We start from the raw sequence: 24,405 nt of genomic DNA, 5'->3' as shown, positions 1-24,405 counted from the left end.
ATGGCATGTTCAATAGAAACAAAGTTATTTTTAAACCAACGCGTTTCGGCTCCATGGCCTTCATCAGGGAGTACAAAAAAAAGGAGTACAAGGTCCTCTTTTAAACAGCTTATCAATTAGCCCTAATTGGAAGAGGGCATGGTTACACAATTGATTGGACACACCTAGTAAGCAATACTATACACATTGAAATACTGTAGCTAGGTTATCATAAAAATACAACTCCAAACTAGAAGTATCAGAACACTAAAAGGTAGTTCTAACCTTAAATATGACTGGGAGAAGTGTCAAGAATAAGAAAGCTAAATATTCCATAGTCCACTAGAACACAGCAAAACATGAACAACAACAGTGTAACCATAGCTGAGGGCAATAGAGCAAAATGTCCACTAGATGACAGCAAATGGACCCATCACAACCCTACAGGAAGGGTGAGAAATCCATATGTTCATTTAAACCAGGGTATTTAGTGGCCTGTAGTTTGTAAATCCAAAAACGTTCCCTTTGGTTTAACTGTTTAAGACGGTCCCCTTTTCTAATAGAGGCCGGAATATGATCAATACCCATAGCTTGTAGGGAGGCAGGGTTGCCATGGTGTAGGGACTTGTAGTGCCTTGCCATGGTGTAGGGACTTGTAGTGCCTTGCCATGGGGTAGTCTTCATTGCCTACCCGTATGGCGTACTTGTGTTCCGCTAAGCGGTCTTGAAGGCATCTCTTTGTCCATCCAATGTAGAACACCTTGCACTGTGGACATTACAATCTATAGATGACATGAGTGGTTTTACAGTTAATTAAATGCTTGACGTAATACTCCATTTTGGAAGCTGTGTCAACAAAATACTTATTCTGTGCAATATTACTGCAATGGTTGCAATGGTTACATTTAAAAGAGCCCTTGGGTTTGTGGTCAAGACAAGTTTTTTGAGAGTCACCCGGAAGATAACTGTGGCCACTAAATACCCTGTTTAAATGAAGATATGGATTTACAAACTACAGGCCACTAAATACTCTGGTTTAAATGAAGATATGGATTTCTCACCCTTCCTGTAGGGTCGTGATGTCTTCTTGCTCTATTGCCCTCAGCTATGGTTAGACTGTTGTTGTTCATGTTTTGCTGTGTTCTAGTGGACTATGGAATATTTAGCTTTCTTATTCTTGACACTTCTCCCAGTCATATTTAAGGTTAGAACTACCTTTTAGTGTTCTGATACTTCTAGTTTGGAGTTGTATTTTTATGATAACATAGCTACAGTATTTCAATGTGTATAGTATTGCTTACTAGGTGTGTCCAATCAATTTTGTAACCTCTCCTTCTTCCAATTAGGGCTAATTGATAAGCTGTTTAAAAGAGGACCTTGTATTCCTTTTTTTTGTACTCCCTGACGAAGGCCATGCAGCCGAAACGCGTCGGTTTAAAAAAAACGTTGTTTCTATTGAACATGCCATACTAATAAAGGCATTTTAATTAATTATATGAAGAGTGCCTTGGTCCTCCTTTCTTTTTGAAAAACATAAATATGGGTTGTATTTACAATGGTGTTTGTTCTTCACTGGTTGCCCTTTTCTTGTGGCAACAGGTCACAAATCTTGCTGCTGTGATGGCACACTGTGGTATTTCACCCAGTAGATATGGGAGTTGATCAATATTGGATTTGTTTTCAAATTCTTTGTGGATCTGTGTAATCTGAGGGAAATGTGTGTCTCTAATATGGTCATACATTGGGCAGGAGGTTAGGAAGTGCAGCTCAGTTTCCACCTCATTTTGCAGGCATTGTGCACACAGCCTGTCTTCTCTTGAGAGCCAGATCTGCCTCTCTCTCAGATTGCATTAGTCCACCAGGAGCATTGAGAGAAACTGGGTCAGAGTATCTTACTGCACTAACCTGACCTAGACTTCTTTGTATGAAATCTCAGACATATTTTTACTGAAAACGGGCACCTCCTTTGTTCATAGGGTTATTAGAGCCTCTTAAATAAGTAGCCTTTTCCCCTCTCCCTTCTTAGTCATCATTCTTGGCTGTTCACCAATTGTGCAGAAAGAAAATTCCAGTCTGCCTGTGAACAAATAACTCCTCTCTGCTCTGTACAGTATCTCTATATCTCCGCCTCTAGCCATTCATGTGATAATATCTGCTTTTCTTAGTTAATTTCAGTCACTTTCCCATCTCATCTGCACAACTGTAGAGACATCCAGCCTCGTTTTGTTGGCGAGAGAGAGGGAGACATTGGTTGGTTTTGGTTTGGCCATGTGCTGGTGGGGCGGCTCTAGGCATAAGTGGTCACTTAGGGCCTCAAGCTGCTAGGGGGTCCCCAACCTAGGAACTCAGTTCGGGGTCAGTTGAATAGTAGATCAACAGAACGTTTGAAATTTGGTTGTGCATCAGTCATTTTTCTCTTGTTATGTCAGTCACTGACAGTTACTTAATTAGCCATGTCAGCAAAACATTTAAATAATCTAGTCAGCTGTCTGAACTTGTAGTAAATCTAATTTTATTGCTCACATACACGTGTTTAGCAGATGTTATTGCGGGTGTAGCAAAATGCTTGTGTTTCTAGCTCCAACAGTGCAGTAATATTTGACAAGTAATATTGAACAATTTCACAACAAATCTAAAGTAAAGGAATAGAATTAAGAATATATAAATATTTGGACAAGCAATGTCAGAGCAACATAGACTAAATAGAATAGAATACAGAATATACATTTGAGATGAGTAATGCAAAATGTGTAAACATTATTAAAGTGACAAGTATCCACTACTGTTGTGTTGTCTGCAAACTTGATGATTGGCTGAATACCTCCAGCAGTAGATAGTAGAGTTAGAATTGGAGTGGTGGGTTCTGGTGTGGAGTCAGTTCAGTGGTTTTGAAATCCATTGTGTACTTTATTACTTAAAATATGCTACTGGCTACTCCAGGCTGGTGAGATGATGCTACTGGCTACTCCAGGCTGGGGAGTTGATGCTACTGGCTACTGGGGAGGTGATGCTACTGGCTACTCCAGGCTGGGGAGTTGATGCTACTGGCTACTGGGGAGGTGATGCTACTGGCTACTCCAGGCTGGGGTGGTGTTGCTACTGGCCCCTGGGGAGGTTATGCTACTGGCCCCTGGGGAGGTTATGCTACTGGCTACTGGGGAGGTTATGCTACTGGCTACTGGGGAGGTGATGCTACTGGCTACTGGGGAGGTGTTGCTACTGGCTACATGGGAGCTGATGCTACTGGCTACATGGGAGGTGATGCTACTGGCTACATGGGAGGTGATGCTACTGGCTATGTGATGCCAATGGCTACTGGGGAGGTGATGCTACTGGATACTGGGAGGTGATGCTAATGGATACTGGGGAGGTGATGCCACATGCTACTGGGCAGAAGATGCTACTGGCTACTGGGTAGAAGATGCTACTGGCTACTGGGTAGAAGATGCTACTGGCTACTGGGTAGAAGATGCTGCTGGCTACTGGGTAGAAGATGCTACTGGCTACTGGGTAGAAGATGCTACTGGCTACTGGGTAGAATATGCTACTGGCTACTGGGTAGAAGATGCTACTGGCTACTGGGTAGAAGATGCTACTGGCTACTCTAGGCTGGGAAGTTGAGACAATTATTTGTCATTTGATAGGAACGGTTACATTTGCACGACAGCTATGTGGTAATTACTAGCTTTATGTGGTAATTACTAGATTTATATGGTAATTACTGTACGTGCTTTATGTGGTAATAACTTGCTTTATATGGTAATTACTAGCTTTATGTGGTAATTACTAGCTTTATGTGGTAATTACTAGCTTTCCAACAAGAGGATGAAATCTTATCATCTTTCAGAAGTAGCAGTCTGCTACTTCCAACAAGCCCGGATTTACCCTGAATTAAATTGTTCCGTGATTAGTTTCTCATTGTGTGCATGAGGAATTTCCCCTCTGTCCATTTAGACTGTAGTACAAATCCTGTAGCTGATATCGAAGCAGAAATCCCCTCCCGCTGATGGAGGTATTATGCTGTCAGTCACAGTGGACAGCACAGGATGTGGCAGTGGAACATCACACTCCTAATGAAGCCGGATGATTTTTCAGACGCACAAGACATTACTCCACAACCCTAATGGGCATAATATGCTAGTGTCAGTCACATCCACACTGGTTTCTGTATATAACCAGAAACTAGACACTTCCACGATCAGAAACAGAGAAAGAGGAAAAGTTTGCAGTGATAGATTATATACAGTACCTGACTTCACTTTCTTTAATGTGACCTGCCAGCTCCTCCACAAACTTCTCCCCCTTCATCCAGTAGATGATATGTCTAGACTCCCCGCTGTAGCCAAAGAAGGCCTTACAGTCTAGACTGAGGGGCATACCTGGAATGACAAAGAAGGCAACATTTGACAAGCGCACATTTACCTGAGAGAACTGAGAAAAGAACCCACTGGCAGACACACATACACATGTATACACAGACACATAAGTGCACACACACGCACACGCACCAAGCTCTATCACAAACTTCTTTGAACAACACTGTCAACTAAAACGACTGCCCATTTCAAATAACACACCATCATGCCCCATCTTGGCCCAACATGGTGGTGGGTACACAACATCCTAGGCTGAGTGTGTAATAAGGTGGGGTCCTGTAATGCTTTGTTTATTGAGTGCAGGCTAGGTGCCCCCTGGCATCACAGGGAAAAATCTGCTGCATCCAGCCAGCCCAGGGGTCTCTACAGACACACAGGGCCAAACAAGTCAGTTGGTTGGTTCCAAACACCACGCGTATGACAAGCTACAGTAATGCCTGCCAGTCCGGCATCTCCAGAAATCAAAGGCTAGGATTACTGTGATGATCCAAGAAAACAAGTGACCCCTTCTGCCACCCCCCATCGTTCTCCTCCACTCCCCCAGGTTGTTTGAGGAAGCATCACTTTGGATTGAAAAAATGTGTTTTTGGCAGCAGAGTGTGTGTGTGTTTGTGTGAGTGTGTTTGCTCTTCCCATGTTCACAGGGGTATGGGCTAATGAGGTGTGGCAGGTTAGTCTTTGCAGATGGCTCCGAAGGTCTTACAAGGTAGTAAAAGCGGTCACACGTCGAGCCGTTTGGATAAACATCGGAATCAACATGACTTTGTGATGTAGAGCTGACAGCTCCGAGAGAGGGCTGGAGACGTATGATCTGTGCAGCTGTCTGGAACCTGTCGTTAACGGCAACTGTAACGATAAACAACTCTCAAAAACAATACTCTTAAAAACCCGCCTCTTGCCCACTTTTTTCATTTGCTGATGATTATGTAAATCAAATAATACAATTAAGTGCCAGTGAACCTGTTTCTCTCTCTCTCTCTCTCTCACTCTGTCTCTCAATTCAATGGCTTTATTGGCATGGGAAACATATGTTTACATGCCAAGGCAAGTGAAGTAGATAAAAAACAAAAGTGAAATGAACAATGCAAATTAACAGTAAACATTACACTCACAAAAGTTCCATAAGAACAAATACATTTCAAATGTTATATTATGTCTATATACGCTGTTGTAACGACGTGCAAATAGTTAAAGTACAAAATATGGGTTTGTTCTTGTCAGGTGTGCTCCCTCTCCGGCCTCTAGGTCACCAGGCTGCTTGTTATGGCACACACCTGTTACCATCATTACGCGCACCTGCACATCATCAGACTCACCTGGACTCCATCACCTCCCTGATTACCTTCCCTATATATATGTCCCTCCCTTTGTTTCCTTCCCCAGGCATTATTGTTTCTGTTCCAGTGTCAAGTCTGTGCGTTGTTTGTGGTTCTTGTTTAGTGTTGCGTTTATTTATTAAAACACTCACTCCCTGAATGAGCTTCCCGACTCTCAGCGCAAATCGTTACAGTTCTTCACTGGTTACCCTTTTCTTGTTGGTTACAAATCTTGCTGCTGTGATGGCACACTGTGGTATTTCACCCAGTAGATATGGAAGTTTATCAAAATTGGGTTTGATTGTGTAATCTGAGGGAAATATGTGTCTCTAATATGGTCATACATTTGGAAGAAGTGCAGCTCAGTTTCCACCTCATTTTGTGGGTAGTGCGCACATAGCCGGTATTCTCTTGATAGCCTATGGCAGCCTTTCTCAATAGCAAGGCTATGCTCACTGAGTCTGTACATAGTCAAAGCTTTCCTTAAGTTTGGGTCAGTCACAGTGGGCAGGTATTCTGCCACTGTGTACTCTCTGTTTAGGGCCAAATAGCATTCTAGGTTGCTGTTCTTTTGTTAATTATTTTCAATGTGTTAAGTAATTATCTTTTAGTTTTCTCATGATTTGGTTGGGCCTAGTTGTGTTGCTGTCCTTGGGCTCTGTGGAGTCTGTTTGTGTTTGTGAACAGAGCCCCAAGACCAGCTTGCTTAGGGGACTCTTCTCCAGGTTCATTGCTCTGTAGGTGATGGCTTTGTCAATGGAAGGTTTGAGAATCACTTCCTTTTAGGTGGTTGTAGAATTGAACGGTTATTTTCTAGATTTGGATAATTATAGGGTATCGGTCTAATTCCGCTCTGCATGCAGTATTTGTTTTACGTTGTACACAGAGGATATTTTTGCTATATATGTTGAAGAGATTAGGGCTCAAACTGCATCCCTGCCTCTCCTTGTTCGGGCGGTGTTCGGCGGTCGACGTCAGCGGCCTTCTAGCCATCACTGATCCATTTTCCATTGGTTTTGTCTTGTCGTCTTTCACACCTGGTTCCAATCCCATCAATTAGATGTTGTGTATTTAACCCTCTGTTTCCCCTTATGTCCTTGTCGGAGATTGTTTGTATGTGATGTGCATGTTTTATGTTGGTGTGCGACGGGTTTTGTACCCACTTTTGTTATTTTGTACATTTTGGTTTTTGGAGTTTTATCAGCATTTATTAAACAACTCCGTTTTTACCAAGTTTTTTCTCCTGCACCTGACTTCCCTGCCACCAACACGCACCCATTACAATCCCTATCTCACCCCATGGTCCTGTGGAAAGAAATGGTTGTTTTCCCATTGTAACCGCACACTTGTTTGTGTACATGGATTTTATAATGTTGTATGTTTTTCATTCATTTGTATAGCAGACTCTCATGCCAAATCGAGTCAAAGGCTTTTTAAAATCAAAGCATGAGAAGACTTTAACCTTTGTCTTTTTGGTCAATTAGGGTGTGCAGGGTGAATGTGGTTTGTCATACGGTAATTTGGTAAAAAACTAATTTGACAGTTGCTCAGTACATTGCTTTCACTGAGGAAATGTATGAGTCTACTGTTAATGATAATGTAGTGGATTTTTCCAAGGTTGCTGTTGACGCATATCTCATGGTAGTTATTGGGGTAAAATTTGTCTCCACTTTTGTGGATTGGGGTGATCAGTCCTTGGTTAAAAATATTGGGGAAGATGCCAGAGCTGAGGATGATAAAGAGTTTAAGTATATGCAACTGGAATTTGTTGTCTATATATTTTATAATTTTATTTAGGATCCCATCAACACCACAGGCCTTTTTGGGTAGGAGGGTTTATATTTTGTCCTGTAGTTCATTCAGTGTAATTGGAGAATCCAGTGGGTTCTGGTAGTCCTTTAACTAATTGAAGAGAAAAAAAGCAAAGAGCTTTTACCCTCCACACTACCTGTTACGTGCTTTGTTTTTGCTATGAGGAGGTGACTTCCCCTGGTATTGTCACATGGGAATGATGCCTCTATGTCTGGCAATCTTTCCAGGTGGACAAAGCCACTTCATTTTCAAATCAAATCAAAGTTTATTTATCACATGCGCCGAATACAACAGGTGTAGACCTTGCTTACTTACAGGCTCTAACCAATAGTGCAAAAAGATGTTAGGTGAACAATAGCTAAGTAAAGAAATAAAACAACAGTAAAAAGACAGGCTATATACAGTAGCGAGGCTATAAAAGTAGCAAGGCTACATACAGACACCGGTTAGTCAGGCTGATTGAGGTAGTATGTACATGTAGATATGGTTAAAGTGACTATGCATATATGATAAACAGAGAGTAGCAGTGGTGTAAAAGAGGGGTTGGCGGGTGGTGGTTGGTGGGACACAGTGCAGATAGCCCGGTTAGCCAATGTGTGGGAGCACTGGTTGGTTGGCCCAATTGAGGTAGTATGTACATGAATGTATAGTTAAAGTGACTATGCATATATGAAAAAACAGAGAGTAGCAGCAGCGTAAAAAGAGGGGTCCCCAGATCTCCAGATCTCCTGTACCTTCTGATGTGCTGATTAAATGCAAATACTTATGAAAGGACCCTTTGACTCCTCAACAACTTTACTTACAAAGACCATAAATAATCCTGTCATCCTGTGTTCAAAATGGCCCCGTTTGGAATTGAGCCTCTCACTGCCATTAGAGGAAACATTTCAGAGCGGTTTTAAAAGAGGAGAGTTAGAAAGAATCAAGCCAGTTAAAGAGGATGAATGGGACCCCAGCAGTGAACCCATCACTCAGTGGGTTCTGGTGATGGACCCCAGCAGTGAACCCATCACTCAGTGGGTTCTGGTGATGGACCCCAGCAGTGAACCCATCACTCAGTGGGTTCTGGTGATGGAAGCCAGCAGTGAATCCATCACTCAGTGGGTTCTGGTGATGGACCCCAGCAGTGAACCCATCACTCAGTGGGTTCTGGTGATGGAAGCCAGCAGTGAATCCATCACTCAGTGGGTTCTGGTGATGGACCCCAGCAGTGAACCCATCACTCAGTGGGTTCTGGTGATGGACCCCAGCAGTGAACCCATCACTCAGTGGGTTCTGGTGATGGACCCCAGCAGTGAACCCATCACTCAGTGGGTTCTGGTGATGGAAGCCAGCAGTGAACCCATCACTCAGTGGGTTCTGGTGATGGACCCCAGCAGTGAACCCATCACTCAGTGGGTTCTGGTGATGGAAGCCAGCAGTGAACCCATCACTCAGTGGGTTCTGGTGATGGACCCCAGCAGTGAACCCATCACTCAGTGGGTTCTGGTGATGGAAGCCAGCAGTGAACCCATCACTCAGTGGGTTCTGGTGATGGACCCCAGCAGTGAACCCATCACTCAGTGGGTTCTGGTGATGGACCCTAGCAGTGAACCCATCACTCAGTGGGTTCTGGAGAGGGACCCCAGCAGTGAACCCATCACTCAGTGGGTTCTGGTGATGGACCCCAGCAGTGAACCCATCACTCAGTGGGTTCTGGTGATGGAAGCCAGCAGTGAACCCATCACTCAGTGGGTTCTGGTGATGGACCCCAGCATTGAACCCATTCCTCAGTGGATTCTGGTGATGGAAGCCAGCAGTGAACCCATCACTCAGTGGGTTCTGGTGATGGACCCCAGCAGTGAACCCATCACTCAGTGGGTTCTGTTGATGGACGCCAGCAGTGAACCCATCACTCAGTGGGTTCTGGTGATGGACGCCAGCAGTGAACCCATCACTCAGTGCGATCTGATCACTGGCACTTACACACAAGGAGTGAGATGATTAGTTACTTATACCATTATTGAAATGACATTTGTTTGCCTGAGGGGGAAACAACAGCCAGAGGAAAGAGCTATATCTGAGACCTAATCAAGGCTGCTAAATAGCTAATCAAATGGCTACCCGCAGGACCGGCTTTAGCCTTCTGGGGCCCTAAGCAAGATTTGGTTTGCCCCCCCCTCACCTTGCAGCAAAATGTTGTATTGACCCCCCTCTTGACGGCAGAGAGAGGAAAACACATTTTAAAAGTACATTTCCTGCAATTCTACACATTTTGCCATGGGGAATAGAGAAAATCTTGCAGTTTTAAAGCAAGTTTTGCTATTGGACTAATATTTATTTTGTTGCAATTTTATAACAAATTTCATGCAATTCTACTCATTTTATTCATGGGACAGAGCTAATTGTTTTGCAGTTCTACAATTTTCCTGCAATTCAATCCATTATGCCTTTTGGCGGAGATACTTTTTGTAGTTTTAAAGCTAATTTCCTGTCATGACAGATGCAATGTTAATATGATTTGAGTGAGAATGACTAACAAAATCAATGGGGGCCCCTGGAGCCCAGGCCCTGGGCAGACTTTCACACTCACCACATAGGTAGAAGTAAAGTGACTAGGCAACAGGATAGATAAACGGTTAATGATGTTTATTATCTATCCTGTTGCCTAGTCACTTTACCCCTACCTATATATACTGTACACAGCTACTCAATTACCTCATACTCCGGCACATAGACATGGTACTGGTACTCCCTGTATATAGCCATGATAGTTTTACTTCTTATTGTTGTTCAGTGTATTTATTCCTTATTTCACTATTTCAATTTTTTTAATGATCTTTCACTGCATTGTTGGCAAAAGACCCGCAATTAATTTATCATCAGTGTAGATTACACATTTATGCTACTTATTTGATTGTATGGATTGAGGTGTGGATAGATTGTGGTTGTGGCAAAGTACTGTGAAGTACAATGTTGATTGAAGAATGACGTGCTTCTGCCAACCAATCACTGTCCTTGTGTCCTGTCAGTGTGTGGGAAGAAATGTTCAACTGCAGCTTCCTAAAAATCGAACAGTCATCCATCACATCACATAATGTTGATGGTATGGCAAAAAGTGTGCAATGAATGACTATATTTGCAATATTTTTCAACCTTTACCACCATAAAGCAGATGTTTCAGATATTTGAACTAAGAACGTGCAGTAGATCGATAAGATCACAATGGTTGCCTCTTCCTAATCACCTTGGTTAATATTTTGCCACCACATTAGCTAAATTGAGTCCTTGGGAGTGCCCTGTTAAAGCCTAATAATAAATTAATCGGGGCTGGGCGTTGTGCCTGGAAAATGTTTGCAAATGGAGTGATTCTAGACAAGGTTGATGATTTCAATAACTGTAACAGGTCGAGAACACACCGGACAAATCCTCCAGGACCTAATCAATTATTGTAGAACATAACACACAATAATTACAGACACATCAAACTATTTTAACACTGGTTCATCTATTCTAGAACAATATCCACTACAAAATGAAAGTCTCTTTATACTGTACAGCTGCACTGATGACTGTCTGCCTCATAGAATTATACTGTATATTAGTACTCTAGAATGGACATTAGGATCCTAACAACATGTCTAAAAGTCATCCATTTTGGTAAAGGAAAACTTTGATCAAATAACTCGTCAAATATGATAAAATATTGTGTAAAACAATGAATTTGTGGATATATCTTCACACTATGTTTGGTAGCTAGCTAACCAGACAGTTTTAGTGGAATGATTCCATGTCTCATGCATGGGCCACTGAGCACAGAACAGCATAAGCACAGCGGGTAACTAAGCAAACACAGCTTCACCAAAACATTATATTTAAAAATTCTAGATTTTTTAAAAAAGGTCTAATTTGTCAGGTAGCCCTGACAAACCAATATTCCAGTCGATAGTGTGTGTGTGTGTGAGAGAGAGAGAGAGGGGGGGGGGGGCATTGTTAAATTCTCTTTTCTCCCTTTGCAATAATTATTTACATTTAATTATTGTTAAAATTGAACCGCTGTAACAACCAGTCCTTATTTTGCAGTGGGGAGTCACACACAGAGAAAGAGAGTAGGCTGGGAGGGTGAAGGTTCTGTTAACTTCACCCACTGATGGCGCCAATTCCCACACGATGACTCATTAATACAATGTGTTGAGGACTGCAATCTGCATAATCATTGCTATCAATATAATGATGAGATATTAACTTCCAATTGAATGTCTCTAGCCACATTACACGTTAAATGAAGACAGACCTTTTCATTGCTCGGTGCCTACAGACAGCAGGTTCAGAGTTAAACATAATGTTCACTGTAATGTTTTCACTCTGCATTCACGGCATTCTTTTTCAGCTCTTATTAGGGTTCCTTGGAGAACTCTTGCCCGATAAAGGACCTTTTGAGTCCAGTGGGGGGGTTCTTAACGTGGCATCTGCATTTCATTGGAATTCAAAAAGGTCCTTGAAATGTATAGAAACCTGCTGATCTGTCCTTTCTATAGCACACAGCAACTTGACCACTGTTGACTAGTGTTGATTTTGCAGTGTAACATTTCTAATCAAATCAAACTTTATTTGTCACATGCGCCAAATACAACAAGTCTAGACTTTACAGTGAAATTCTTACTTAAGAGCCCTTAACCAACAGTGCAGTTCAAGAAGAAGAAAATATTTACCAAGTAGAATAAAATAAAAAGTAATAATAAAAAGTAATACAATAAGAATAACAATAACGAGGCTATATACAAGGGGCTCCGGCACCGAGTCAGTGTGCAGGGGTACGGGCTAGTTGAGGTAATCTGTACATGTAGGTGGGGGCGAAGTGTATACATAGGTAACAAACAAACAGCGAGTAGCAACAGTGTACAAAAGGGAGGGGTCAATGTAAACTGTCCGGTGCCGATCTTATGAATTGTTCAGCAGTCTTATGGCTTGGGGGTAGAAGCTGTTGAGGAGCCTTTTGGTCCTAGACTTGGCACTCTGGTACCGCTTGCTCTGCGTCAGCAGGGTAAACTGTCTATAACTTCTAGTGTTGATTCAGGAGTTAAATGAACACTGTAAAGACTTTAAAACCTTTTAAATGGTTCCCTTATGGCATTCCTCTGAAAAACCTTATTTGGTTCCAACTGGAACCTTTATTTTAAAGGCTACTGTAATGTAGAACAGCTGCTGATCAGTTATATTATGTCTTTGGTATATGAGTAGTATTTTCATGGAGGGGTACTAGGGATAGCTTTACTGAACATTCTACCTCCATTTTTAGTATATAGACAGGAAAAATGTCTGTCATATAGAGAGAGCCACTGGAGAGAAATGAATGATTTGTGTGAATATACCCACCATACTGTACATGCTCCCAGGAACACTGTAATCTGATTTACAGGATGCCATTCCCAGACTTTTCGTGACAACAACCTCACAATACTGTACATGCAATTCAATGCCTGGATACCTTTTTCCCCATTAGACACCAACAGTTTAACTTTGGCTATGCGGTGGGGATTGAATTGTGGTTCAGAAAATGAAGGGCACCATTGCGATTGGCTCTGAATGGGTGCTGGTGGGTGTACTGTACAGTAAGAGGAGGAGAAGGGGGGGGGGGGGTATTGGTATCATAGCAACGTAGGGGGTGAAACTAGCTCCTCCTGTAATCTATCAGCCCAGGTAAGGCAGTGTCATGTCAGGGATGACCTTGGCTGCGTTTGACAGTGGTGATGTGGGGATGTGGCCGAGTCAACAGTCCTAATTGGCCTGGATCTATCAGAACGGCATGGTAAGCAGCTCTACCTCTCCTCCTCCTCTCCTTGCCGCCGCCGGCTGACATGTCTGTCACTACCTTTACAATCCCAGCTCCTTTACCCTCGGCCTACGGGGACCGTCTCTGCAAACTAATCATCTTTAATTAGCTGTGATTAGAATAGAGGGCCACTTGGCCTGGATAGAGTTATGGAGGAGAAGAGCTGTGTTAGGATATCAAGTGGGCCACTCGTGTTAGTAATGGCCCATCTGGTCAAAAGTAGTGAACTATAAACGGGAATAGGATGCCATTTGGGATGCAAGCCAGTGTGTTTTGGGTGACGTCCATATTGAGTTGATGATCAACCTTTGTCTGTCTGTATCAATACACAGAACCTGTGTGTCTCTGTTTGCATGGCTGCTTCCACCCATCTCTAACTGTACCTTAATGAAGGCTGCTATCTCTAATTGTACCTTAACTGCTATCTCTAACTGTACCTAAAGGAAGGCTGCTATCTAAATCTGTACCTTAATGAAGGCCGCTATCTCTAACTGTACCTAAACTGCTATCTATAAATGTACCTTAATGACGGCTGCCATCTCTAACTGTACCTTAATTGCTATCTAAATATGTACCTTAATGAAGGCTGCTATCACTAACTGTACCTTAACTGCTATCTATAACTGTACCTTAATGAAGGCTGCTATCTCTATCTGTACCTTAACTGCTATCTATAACTGTACCTTAATGAAGGCTGCTATCTCTATCTGTACCTTAACTGCTATCTATAACTGTACCTTAATGAAGGCCGCTATCTCTATCTGTACCTTAACTGCTATCTATAACTGTACCTTAATGACGGCTGCTATCTCTAACTGTACCTTAATTGCTATCTATAACTGTACCGTAATGAAGGCTGCTATCTCTAACTGTACCTGAACTGCTATCTATAACTGTACCTTAAATGAAGGCTGCTATCTCTAACTGTACCTAAATGAAGGCTGCTATCTATAACTGTACCGTAATGAAGGATGCTATTTATAACTGTACCTGAACTGCTATCTATAATTGTACCTTAATGAAGGCTGCTATCTATAACTGTACCTTAATGAAGGCTGCTATCTATAACTATACCTTAATGAAGGCTGCAATCTCTAGCTGTACCTTAATGAAGGCTGCAATCTCTAGCTGTACCTTAATGAAGGCTGCTATCTCTAACTGTACCTTAAAGAAGGCTGCTATCTCTAACTGTACCTTAATGAAGACTGCTATCTCTAACTGTACCTTAATGAAGGCTGCTATCTCTAACTGTACCTTAATGAAGGCTGCTATCTCTAACTGTACCTAAATGAAGGATGCTATCTCTAACTGTACCTTAATGAAGGCTGCTATCTCTAACTGTACCTAAATGAAGGCTGCTATCTATAACTGTACCTTAATGAAGGCTGCTATCTCTAACTGTACCTCAATGAAGGCTGCTATCTCTAACTGTACCTCAATGAAGGCTGCTATCTCTAACTGTACCTTAATGAAGACTGCTATCTATAACTATACCTTAATGAAGGCTGCAATCTCTAGCTGTACCTTAATGAAGGCTGCAATCTCTAGCTGTACCTTAATGAAGGCTGCTATCTCTAACTGTACCTTAAAGAAGGCTGCTATCTCTAACTGTACCTTAATGAAGACTGCTATCTCTAACTGTACCTTAATGAAGGCTGCTATCTCTAACTGTACCTTAATGAAGGCTGCTATCTCTAACTGTACCTAAATGAAGGCTGCTATCTATAACTGTACCTTAATGAAGGCTGCTATCTCTAACTGTACCTAAATGAAGGCTGCTATCTCTAACTGTACCTTAATGAAGGCTGCTATCTCTAACTGTACCTAAATGAAGGCTGCTATCTATAACTGTACCTTAATGAAGGCTGCTATCTCTAACTGTACCTCAATGAAGGCTGCTATCTCTAACTGTACCTCAATGAAGGCTGCTATCTCTAACTGTACCTTAATGAAGGCTGCTATCTATAACTGTACCTCAATGAAGATTCTTATCTATAACTGTACCTTAATGAAGGCTGCTATCTCTAACTGTACCTTAATGAAGGCTGCTATCTATAACTGTACCTTAATGAAGCCTGCTATCTCTAATTATACCTTAATGAAGACTGCTATCTGTAACTGTACCTTAATGAAGGCTGCTATCTCTAACTGTACCTTAATGAAGGCTGCTATCTCTAACTGTACCTTAATGAAGGCTGCTATCTATAACTGTACCTTAATGAAGGCTGCTATCTCTAACTGTACCTAAATGGAGGCTGCTATCTCTAACTGTACCTAAATGAAGGCTGCTATCTATAACTGTACCTTAATGAAGGCTGCTATCTCTAACTGTACCTTAATGAAGGCTGCTATCTCTAACTGTACCTAAATGAAGGATGCTATCTCTAACTGTACCTAAATGGAGGCTGCTATCTCTAACTGTACCTAAATGAAGGCTGCTATCTCTAACTGTACCTTAATGAAGGCTGCTATCTCTAACTGTACCTTAATGAAGGCTGCTATCTATAACTGTACCTTAATGAAGGCTGCTATCTATAACTGTACCTTAATGAAGGCTGCTATCTATAACTGTACCTTAATGAAGGCTGCTATCTATAACTGTACCTTAATGAAGGCTGATATCTATAACTGTACCTTAATGAAGGCTGCTATCTATAACTGTACCTTAATGGAGGCTGCTATCTATAACTGTACCTTAATGAAGGCTGCTATCTATAACTGTACCTTAATGAAGGCTGTTATATCTAACTGTTATATCTAACTGTATTTTAATGGAGGCTGCTATCTCTAACTGTACCTTAATGAAGGCTGCTATCTCTAACTGTACCGTAATGAAGGCTGTTATATCTAACTGTATTTTAATGGAGGCTGCTATCTCTAACTGTACCTTAATGAAGGCTGCTGTCTCTAACTGTACCGTAATGAAGGCTGTTATATCTAACTGTATTTTAATGGAGGCTGCTATCTCTAACTGTACCGTAATGAAGGCTGTTATATCTAACTGTATTTTAATGGATAAGAGCGTCTGCTAAATGACTTAAATGTAAATGTAAATGTAATGGAGGCTGCTATCTCTAACTGTACCATAATGAAGGCTGTTATATCTAACTCTATTGTAATGGAGGCTGCTATCTCTAACTGTACATTAATGAAGGCTGTTATATCTAACTGTATTTTAATGGAGGCTGCTATCTCTAACTGTACCATAATGAAGGCTGTTATATCTAACTGTATTTTAATGGAGGCTGCTATCTCTAACTGTACCTTAATGAAGGCTGTTATATCTAACTGTATTTTAATGGAGGCTGCTATCTCTAACTGTACCTTAATGAAGGCTGTGATATCTAACTGTTATATCTAACTGTATTTTAATGGAGGCTGCTTTTACCTATCTATAACTGTACCGTAATGAAGGCTGTTATATCTAACTGTACCATATGAAGGTTGCTATCTCTAACTGTACCGTAATGAAGGCTGTTATATCTAACTGTACCGTAATGAAGGCTGTTATATCTAACTGTATTGTAATGGAGGCTGCTATCTCTAACTGTACCTTAATGAAGGCTGCTATCTCTAACTGTACCTTAATGAAGGCTGCTATCTCTAACTGTACCTAAATGAAGGCTGCTATCTCTAACTGTACCTTAATGAAGGCTGCTATCTCTAACTGTACCTAAATGAAGGCTGCTATCTATAACTGTACCTTAATGAAGGCTGCTATCTCTAACTGTACCTCAATGAAGGCTGCTATCTCTAACTGTACCTCAATGAAGGCTGCTATCTCTAACTGTACCTTAATGAAGGCTGCTATCTATAACTATACCTTAATGAAGGCTGCAATCTCTAGCTGTACCTTAATGAAGGCTGCAATCTCTAGCTGTACCTTAATGAAGGCTGCTATCTCTAACTGTACCTTAAAGAAGGCTGCTATCTCTAACTGTACCTTAATGAAGACTGCTATCTCTAACTGTACCTTAATGAAGGCTGCTATCTCTAACTGTACCTTAATGAAGGCTGCTATCTCTAACTGTACCTAAATGAAGGCTGCTATCTATAACTGTACCTTAATGAAGGCTGCTATCTCTAACTGTACCTAAATGAAGGCTGCTATCTCTAACTGTACCTTAATGAAGGCTGCTATCTCTAACTGTACCTAAATGAAGGCTGCTATCTATAACTGTACCTTAATGAAGGATGCTATCTCTAACTGTACCTCAATGAAGGCTGCTATCTCTAACTGTACCTCAATGAAGGCTGCTATCTCTAACTGTACCTTAATGAAGGCTGCTATCTATAACTGTACCTCAATGAAGACTCTTATCTATAACTGTACCTTAATGAAGGCTGCTATCTCTAACTGTACCTTAATGAAGGCTGCTATCTATAACTGTACCTTAATGAAGCCTGCTATCTCTAATTATACCTTAATGAAGACTGCTATCTGTAACTGTACCTTAATGAAGGCTGCTATCTCTAACTGTACCTTAATGAAGGCTGCTATCTCTAACTGTACCTTAATGAAGGCTGCTATCTATAACTGTACCTTAATGAAGGCTGCTATCTCTAACTGTACCTAAATGGAGGCTGCTATCTCTAACTGTACCTAAATGAAGGCTGCTATCTATAACTGTACCTTAATGAAGGCTGCTATCTCTAACTGTACCTAAATGAAGGATGCTATCTCTAACTGTACCTAAATGGAGGCTGCTATCTCTAACTGTACCTAAATGAAGGCTGCTATCTCTAACTGTACCTTAATGAAGGCTGCTATATCTAACTGTACCTTAATGAAGGCTGCTATCTATAACTGTACCTTAATGAAGGCTGCTATCTATAACTGTACCTTAATGAAGGCTGCTATCTATAACTGTACCTTAATGAAGGCTGCTATCTATAACTGTACCTTAATGAAGGCTGATATCTATAACTGTACCTTAATGAAGGCTGCTATCTATAACTGTACCTTAATGGAGGCTGCTATCTATAACTGTAAATGAAGGCTGCTATCTATAACTGTACCTTAATGAAGGCTGTTATATCTAACTGTTATATCTAACTGTATTTTAATGGAGGCTGCTATCTCTAACTGTACCTTAATGAAGGCTGCTATCTCTAACTGTACCGTAATGAAGGCTGTTATATCTAACTGTATTTTAATGGAGGCTGCTATCTCTAACTGTACCTTAATGAAGGCTGCTGTCTCTAACTGTACCGTAATGAAGGCTGTTATATCTAACTGTATTTTAATGGAGGCTGCTATCTCTAACTGTACCGTAATGAAGGCTGTTATATCTAACTGTATTTTAATGGATAAGAGCGTCTGCTAAATGACTTAAATGTAAATGTAAATGTAATGGAGGCTGCTATCTCTAACTGTACCATATAATGAAGGCTGTTATATCTAACTGTATTGTAATGGAGGCTGCTATCTCTAACTGTACCTTAATGAAGGCTGTTATATCTAACTGTATTTTAATGGAGGCTGCTATCTCTAACTGTACCATAATGAAGGCTGTTATATCTAACTGTATTTTAATGGAGGCTGCTATCTCTAACTGTACCGTAATGAAGGCTGTTATATCTAACTGTATTTTAATGGAGGCTGCTATCTCTAACTGTACCATAATGAAGGCTGTTATATCTAACTGTATTTTAATGGAGGCTGCTATCTCTAACTGTACCTTAATGAAGGCTGTGATATCTAACTGTTATATCTAACTGTATTTTAATGGAGGCTGCTTTTACCTATCTATAACTGTACCGTAATGAAGGCTGTCATATCTAACTGTACCATATGAAGGTTGCTATCTCTAACTGTACCGTAATGAAGGCTGTTATATCTAACTGTACCGTAATGAAGGCTGTTATCTAACTGTAACTAATGAATGCTGTTATATCTAACTGTAAAAGGCTGTTATATCTAACTGTATTTTAATGGAGGCTGCTATCTCTAACTGTACCATAATGAAGGCTGTTATATCTAACTGTATTTTAATGGAGGCTGCTATCTCTAACTGTACCTTAATGAAGGCTGTTATATCTAACTGTATTTTAATGGAGGCTGTTATATCTAACTGTTATATCTAACTGTATTTTAATGAGGCTGTTATATCTAACTGTATTTTAATGGAGGCTGCTATCTCTAACTGTACCTAATGAAGGCTGTTATATCTAACTGTACCGTAATGAAGGCTGTTATATCTAACTGTATTTTAATGGAGGCTGCTTTTACCTATCTATAACTGTACCGTAATGAAGGCTGTTATATCTAACTACCCTATGAAGGTTGCTATCTCTAACTGTACCATATGAAGGTTGCTATCTCTAACTGTACCATAATGAAGGCTGCTATCTCCGTAACTGTATATCCTGTAATGAAGGCTGTTATATCTAACTGTACCGTAATGAAGGCTGTTATATCTAACTGTACCGTAATGAAGGCTGTTATATCTAACTGTACCGTAATGAAGGCCTTAATGAACTGTACTGCTTATATCTAACTGTACCTTAATGAAGGCTGCTATCTCTAACTGTACCTAATGAAGGCTGTTATATCTAACTGTACTGTACCTTAATGAAGGCTGTTATATCTAACTGTACCTTAATGAAGGCTGCTATCTCTAACTGTACCTTAATGAAGGCTGTTATATCTAACTGTATTTTAATGGAGGCTGTTATATCTAACTGTTATATCTAACTGTATTTTAATGAGGCTGTTATATCTATAACTGTTTTAATGAGGCTGCTACTGTTATATCTAACTGTATTTTAATGAGGCTGTTATATCTAACTGTATTTTAATGGAGGCTGTTATATCTAACTGTACCGTGGAGGCTGCTATGAACTGTACCCTAATGAAGGCTGTTATATCTAACTGTACCGTAATGAAGGCTGCTATCTCTAACTGTACCTGCTAATCTATAACTGTACCGTAATGAAGGCTGTTATATCTAACTGTACCTTAATGAAGGCTGCTCTAACTGTACCATATAACTGTATCCTAACTGTAATGAAGGCTGTTATATCTAACTGTACCGTAATGAAGGCTGTTATATCTAACTGTACTAATCTAACTGTACCGTGAAGGCTGTTATATCTAACTGTACCGTAATGAAGGCTGTTATATCTAACTGTACCATAATGGAGGCTGCTATCTCTAACTGTACCTTAATGAAGGCTGTTATATCTAACTGTATTTTAATGGAGGCTGTTATATCTAACTGTTATATCTAACTGTATTTTAATGGAGGCTGCTTTTACCTATCTATAACTGTACCTTAATGAAGGCTGCTATCTCTAACTGTACCTTAATGAAGGCTGCTATCTCTAACTGTACCTAAATGAAGGATGCTATCTCTAACTGTACCTAAATGGAGGCTGCTATCTCTAACTGTACCTAAATGAAGGCTGCTATCTCTAACTGTACCTTAATGAAGGCTGCTATATCTAACTGTACCTTAATGAAGGCTGCTATCTATAACTGTACCTTAATGAAGGCTGCTATCTATAACTGTACCTTAATGAAGGCTGCTATCTATAACTGTACCTTAATGAAGGCTGCTATCTATAACTGTACCTTAATGAAGGCTGATATCTATAACTGTACCTTAATGAAGGCTGCTATCTATAACTGTACCTTAATGGAGGCTGCTATCTATAACTGTACCTTAATGAAGGCTGCTATCTATAACTGTACCTTAATGAAGGCTGTTATATCTAACTGTTATATCTAACTGTATTTTAATGGAGGCTGCTATCTCTAACTGTACCTTAATGAAGGCTGCTATCTCTAACTGTACCGTAATGAAGGCTGTTATATCTAACTGTATTTTAATGGAGGCTGCTATCTCTAACTGTACCTTAATGAAGGCTGCTGTCTCTAACTGTACCGTAATGAAGGCTGTTATATCTAACTGTATTTTAATGGAGGCTGCTATCTCTAACTGTACCGTAATGAAGGCTGTTATATCTAACTGTATTTTAATGGATAAGAGCGTCTGCTAAATGACTTAAATGTAAATGTAAATGTAATGGAGGCTGCTATCTCTAACTGTACCATAATGAAGGCTGTTATATCTAACTGTATTGTAATGGAGGCTGCTATCTCTAACTGTACCTTAATGAAGGCTGTTATATCTAACTGTATTTTAATGGAGGCTGCTATCTCTAACTGTACCATAATGAAGGCTGTTATATCTAACTGTATTTTAATGGAGGCTGCTATCTCTAACTGTACCGTAATGAAGGCTGTTATATCTAACTGTATTTTAATGGAGGCTGCTATCTCTAACTGTACCATAATGAAGGCTGTTATATCTAACTGTATTTTAATGGAGGCTGCTATCTCTAACTGTACCTTAATGAAGGCTGTGATATCTAACTGTTATATCTAACTGTATTTTAATGGAGGCTGCTTTTACCTATCTATAACTGTACCGTAATGAAGGCTGTTATATCTAACTGTACCATATGAAGGTTGCTATCTCTAACTGTACCGTAATGAAGGCTGTTATATCTAACTGTACCGTAATGAAGGCTGTTATATCTAACTGTAACGTAATGAATGCTGTTATATCTAACTGTACCGTAATGAAGGCTGTTATATCTAACTGTTTTTTAATGGAGGCTGCTATCTCTAACTGTACCATAATGAAGGCTGTTATATCTAACTGTATTTTAATGGAGGCTGCTATCTCTAACTGTACCTTAATGAAGGCTGTTATATCTAACTGTATTTTAATGGAGGCTGTTATATCTAACTGTTATATCTAACTGTATTTTAATGAGGCTGTTATATCTAACTGTATTTTAATGGAGGCTGCTATCTCTAACTGTACCGTAATGAAGGCTGTTATATCTAACTGTACCGTAATGAAGGCTGTTATATCTAACTGTATTTTAATGGAGGCTGCTTTTACCTATCTATAACTGTACCGTAATGAAGGCTGTTATATCTAACTGTACCCTATGAAGGTTGCTATCTCTAACTGTACCATATGAAGGTTGCTATCTCTAACTGTACCGTAATGAAGGCTGTTATATCTAACTGTACCGTAATGAAGGCTGTTATATCTAACTGTACCGTAATGAAGGCTGTTATATCTAACTGTACCGTAATGAAGGCTGTTATATCTAACTGTAACGTAATGAAGGCTGTTATATCTAACTGTACCGTAATGAAGGCTGTTATATCTAACTGTACCATAATGAAGGCTGTTATATCTAACTGTACCGTAATGAAGGCTGTTATATCTAACTGTACCATAATGGAGGCTGCTATCTCTAACTGTACCTTAATGAAGGCTGTTATATCTAACTGTATTTTAATGGAGGCTGTTATATCTAACTGTTATATCTAACTGTATTTTAATGGAGGCTGCTTTTACCTATCTATAACTGTACCGTAATGAAGGCTGTTATATCTAACTGTACCATATGAAGGTTGCTATCTCTAACTGTACCATATGAAGGTTGCTATCTCTAACTGTACCGTAATGAAGGCTGTTATATCTAACTGTACCGTAATGAAGGCTGTTATATCTAACTGTACCGTAATGAAGGCTGTTATATCTAACTGTACCGTAATGAAGGCTGTTATATCTAACTGTAACGTAATGAAGGCTGTTATATCTAACTGTAACGTAATGAAGGCTGCTATCTCTAACTGTACTGTAATGAAGGCTGTTATATCTAACTGTACCTTAATGAAAGCTGCTATCTAACTGTACTGTAATAAAGGCTGTTATATCTAACTGTACCTTAATGGAGGCTGCTTCCACCTATCTCTAACTGTACCTTAATGGAGGCTGCTATCTCTAACTGTACCTAAATAATGGAGGTGGAGGATACATAATGTAACAGTAATGAGCTGATGGAGGGAACATCAAATGACCTCATCCTTTCAAATGAAAACGGAACTCAGGCAGCACCGCCATCCAGAGAGAGAGAGAGAGAGAGAGCGAGAGAGAGGTTACGTCCCAAATACAAATAGCACCTTATTCCCCTATGTAGTGCACTATTGGCAAGGGCCCATTGGGCTCTGGTCAAAAGTAGTGCCTTATATAGGGAACAGGGTGCCAGTTGGGATGCTATCAGCGTTCCCTTTACCTGACAGTACCACTGTAATCTCTTAATTTATTTTCTAAGAAGCCCTGTGCTTATCAGAGCAGTTAGCTGAAAGTAATACATCATGGAATTGCTGGCATTCAGAAACCCTATTCAGAGACATTTCTAAATAAACAGGCATGTGGGGGATAGTAGTCCATTGGGGAGGAGAGAACTTTATTAGTCAGAGGGCTCAGGGCTGGGTGTACTGCTGGCATGTGGTGGGCATGGCCGGGGAGAAGGGGCATGACGGGTGAACCACTCGGCCTTCCTAGCCCTGAGCCCTCAGATGGCCATGAGGGAGCCATGGCCATGCAGACAGACAGACAGGTGACTAAAAACAGCTGAGATCAGTGGTTCCCTGTGTGGCTGCCTGTTTGAAACTGGGACCATTGTATCCATAACACATTAACAGAAACACAGTAACAGAATGGACTTTGGTACACTTAGTATTTTTTAAACTAGGAGGTATATTTAACTGTAGGAGAATGCACGTAGAGTTGTTCATTAAAGCTGCGGTAGCTCTTTTTCCAGATGAAAGGGGTGAGTTAGATAACTCATATTGACTTTGACATAGTAATCCAAAATGTTGTTTTGGTCTCTCTCTTAACAGGCAGAACGCTGTGCTTCTGCTCACTTAGGGCTATTGATTAGCTGATAACACCCAAAGACAAACATGAAAGCAGCCAGCAGCAAAATGCACTGCTCAGAGCAATAGACTCATCCCGGCAGTATCACCCTCCCATCCGCACGCTATCACAATCAGTTCTGCAGGATTTGGCTGAAATCAACATCTGCCTCGGTCGGAATCTGACTCCTCATCCTCCCCACAGAGTCTACTAGAGAATAACTCACCCAGCTCTCACCCATACTAGACGAGACAATCCCACAGACAGACAACGGGGTAATTTTCACCACTAACAAGCCTCATTAGCATAATTGTTCTGACACAGAGGGGGAAATTAAAAGGGAAAATCCTCTCAGGCATTTGGAGATGTTTGTTCAA

The 24,405-nt window shown here is 40.5% G+C and overlaps 1 protein-coding gene across 1 annotated transcript in view; it reads right to left on the bottom strand.

The window, feature by feature from the left end:
• LOC115129294 (X-linked interleukin-1 receptor accessory protein-like 2) overlaps positions 1–24,405 on the bottom strand; it is a 365,734-nt gene that overhangs the window by 52,334 nt on the left and 288,995 nt on the right. The window contains exon 6 of the mRNA XM_029659484.2: positions 4,229–4,358. Coding sequence (XP_029515344.1) covers positions 4,229–4,358 — 130 coding nt within the window. The remainder of the gene's footprint in view (positions 1–4,228; positions 4,359–24,405) is intronic.

This window comes from Oncorhynchus nerka, linkage group LG5 (genome assembly GCF_034236695.1).
Source record: "Oncorhynchus nerka isolate Pitt River linkage group LG5, Oner_Uvic_2.0, whole genome shotgun sequence".
Taxonomy (NCBI): Eukaryota; Metazoa; Chordata; class Actinopteri; order Salmoniformes; family Salmonidae; genus Oncorhynchus; species Oncorhynchus nerka.
This window is presented reverse-complemented; position numbering and strand designations above follow the sequence as displayed.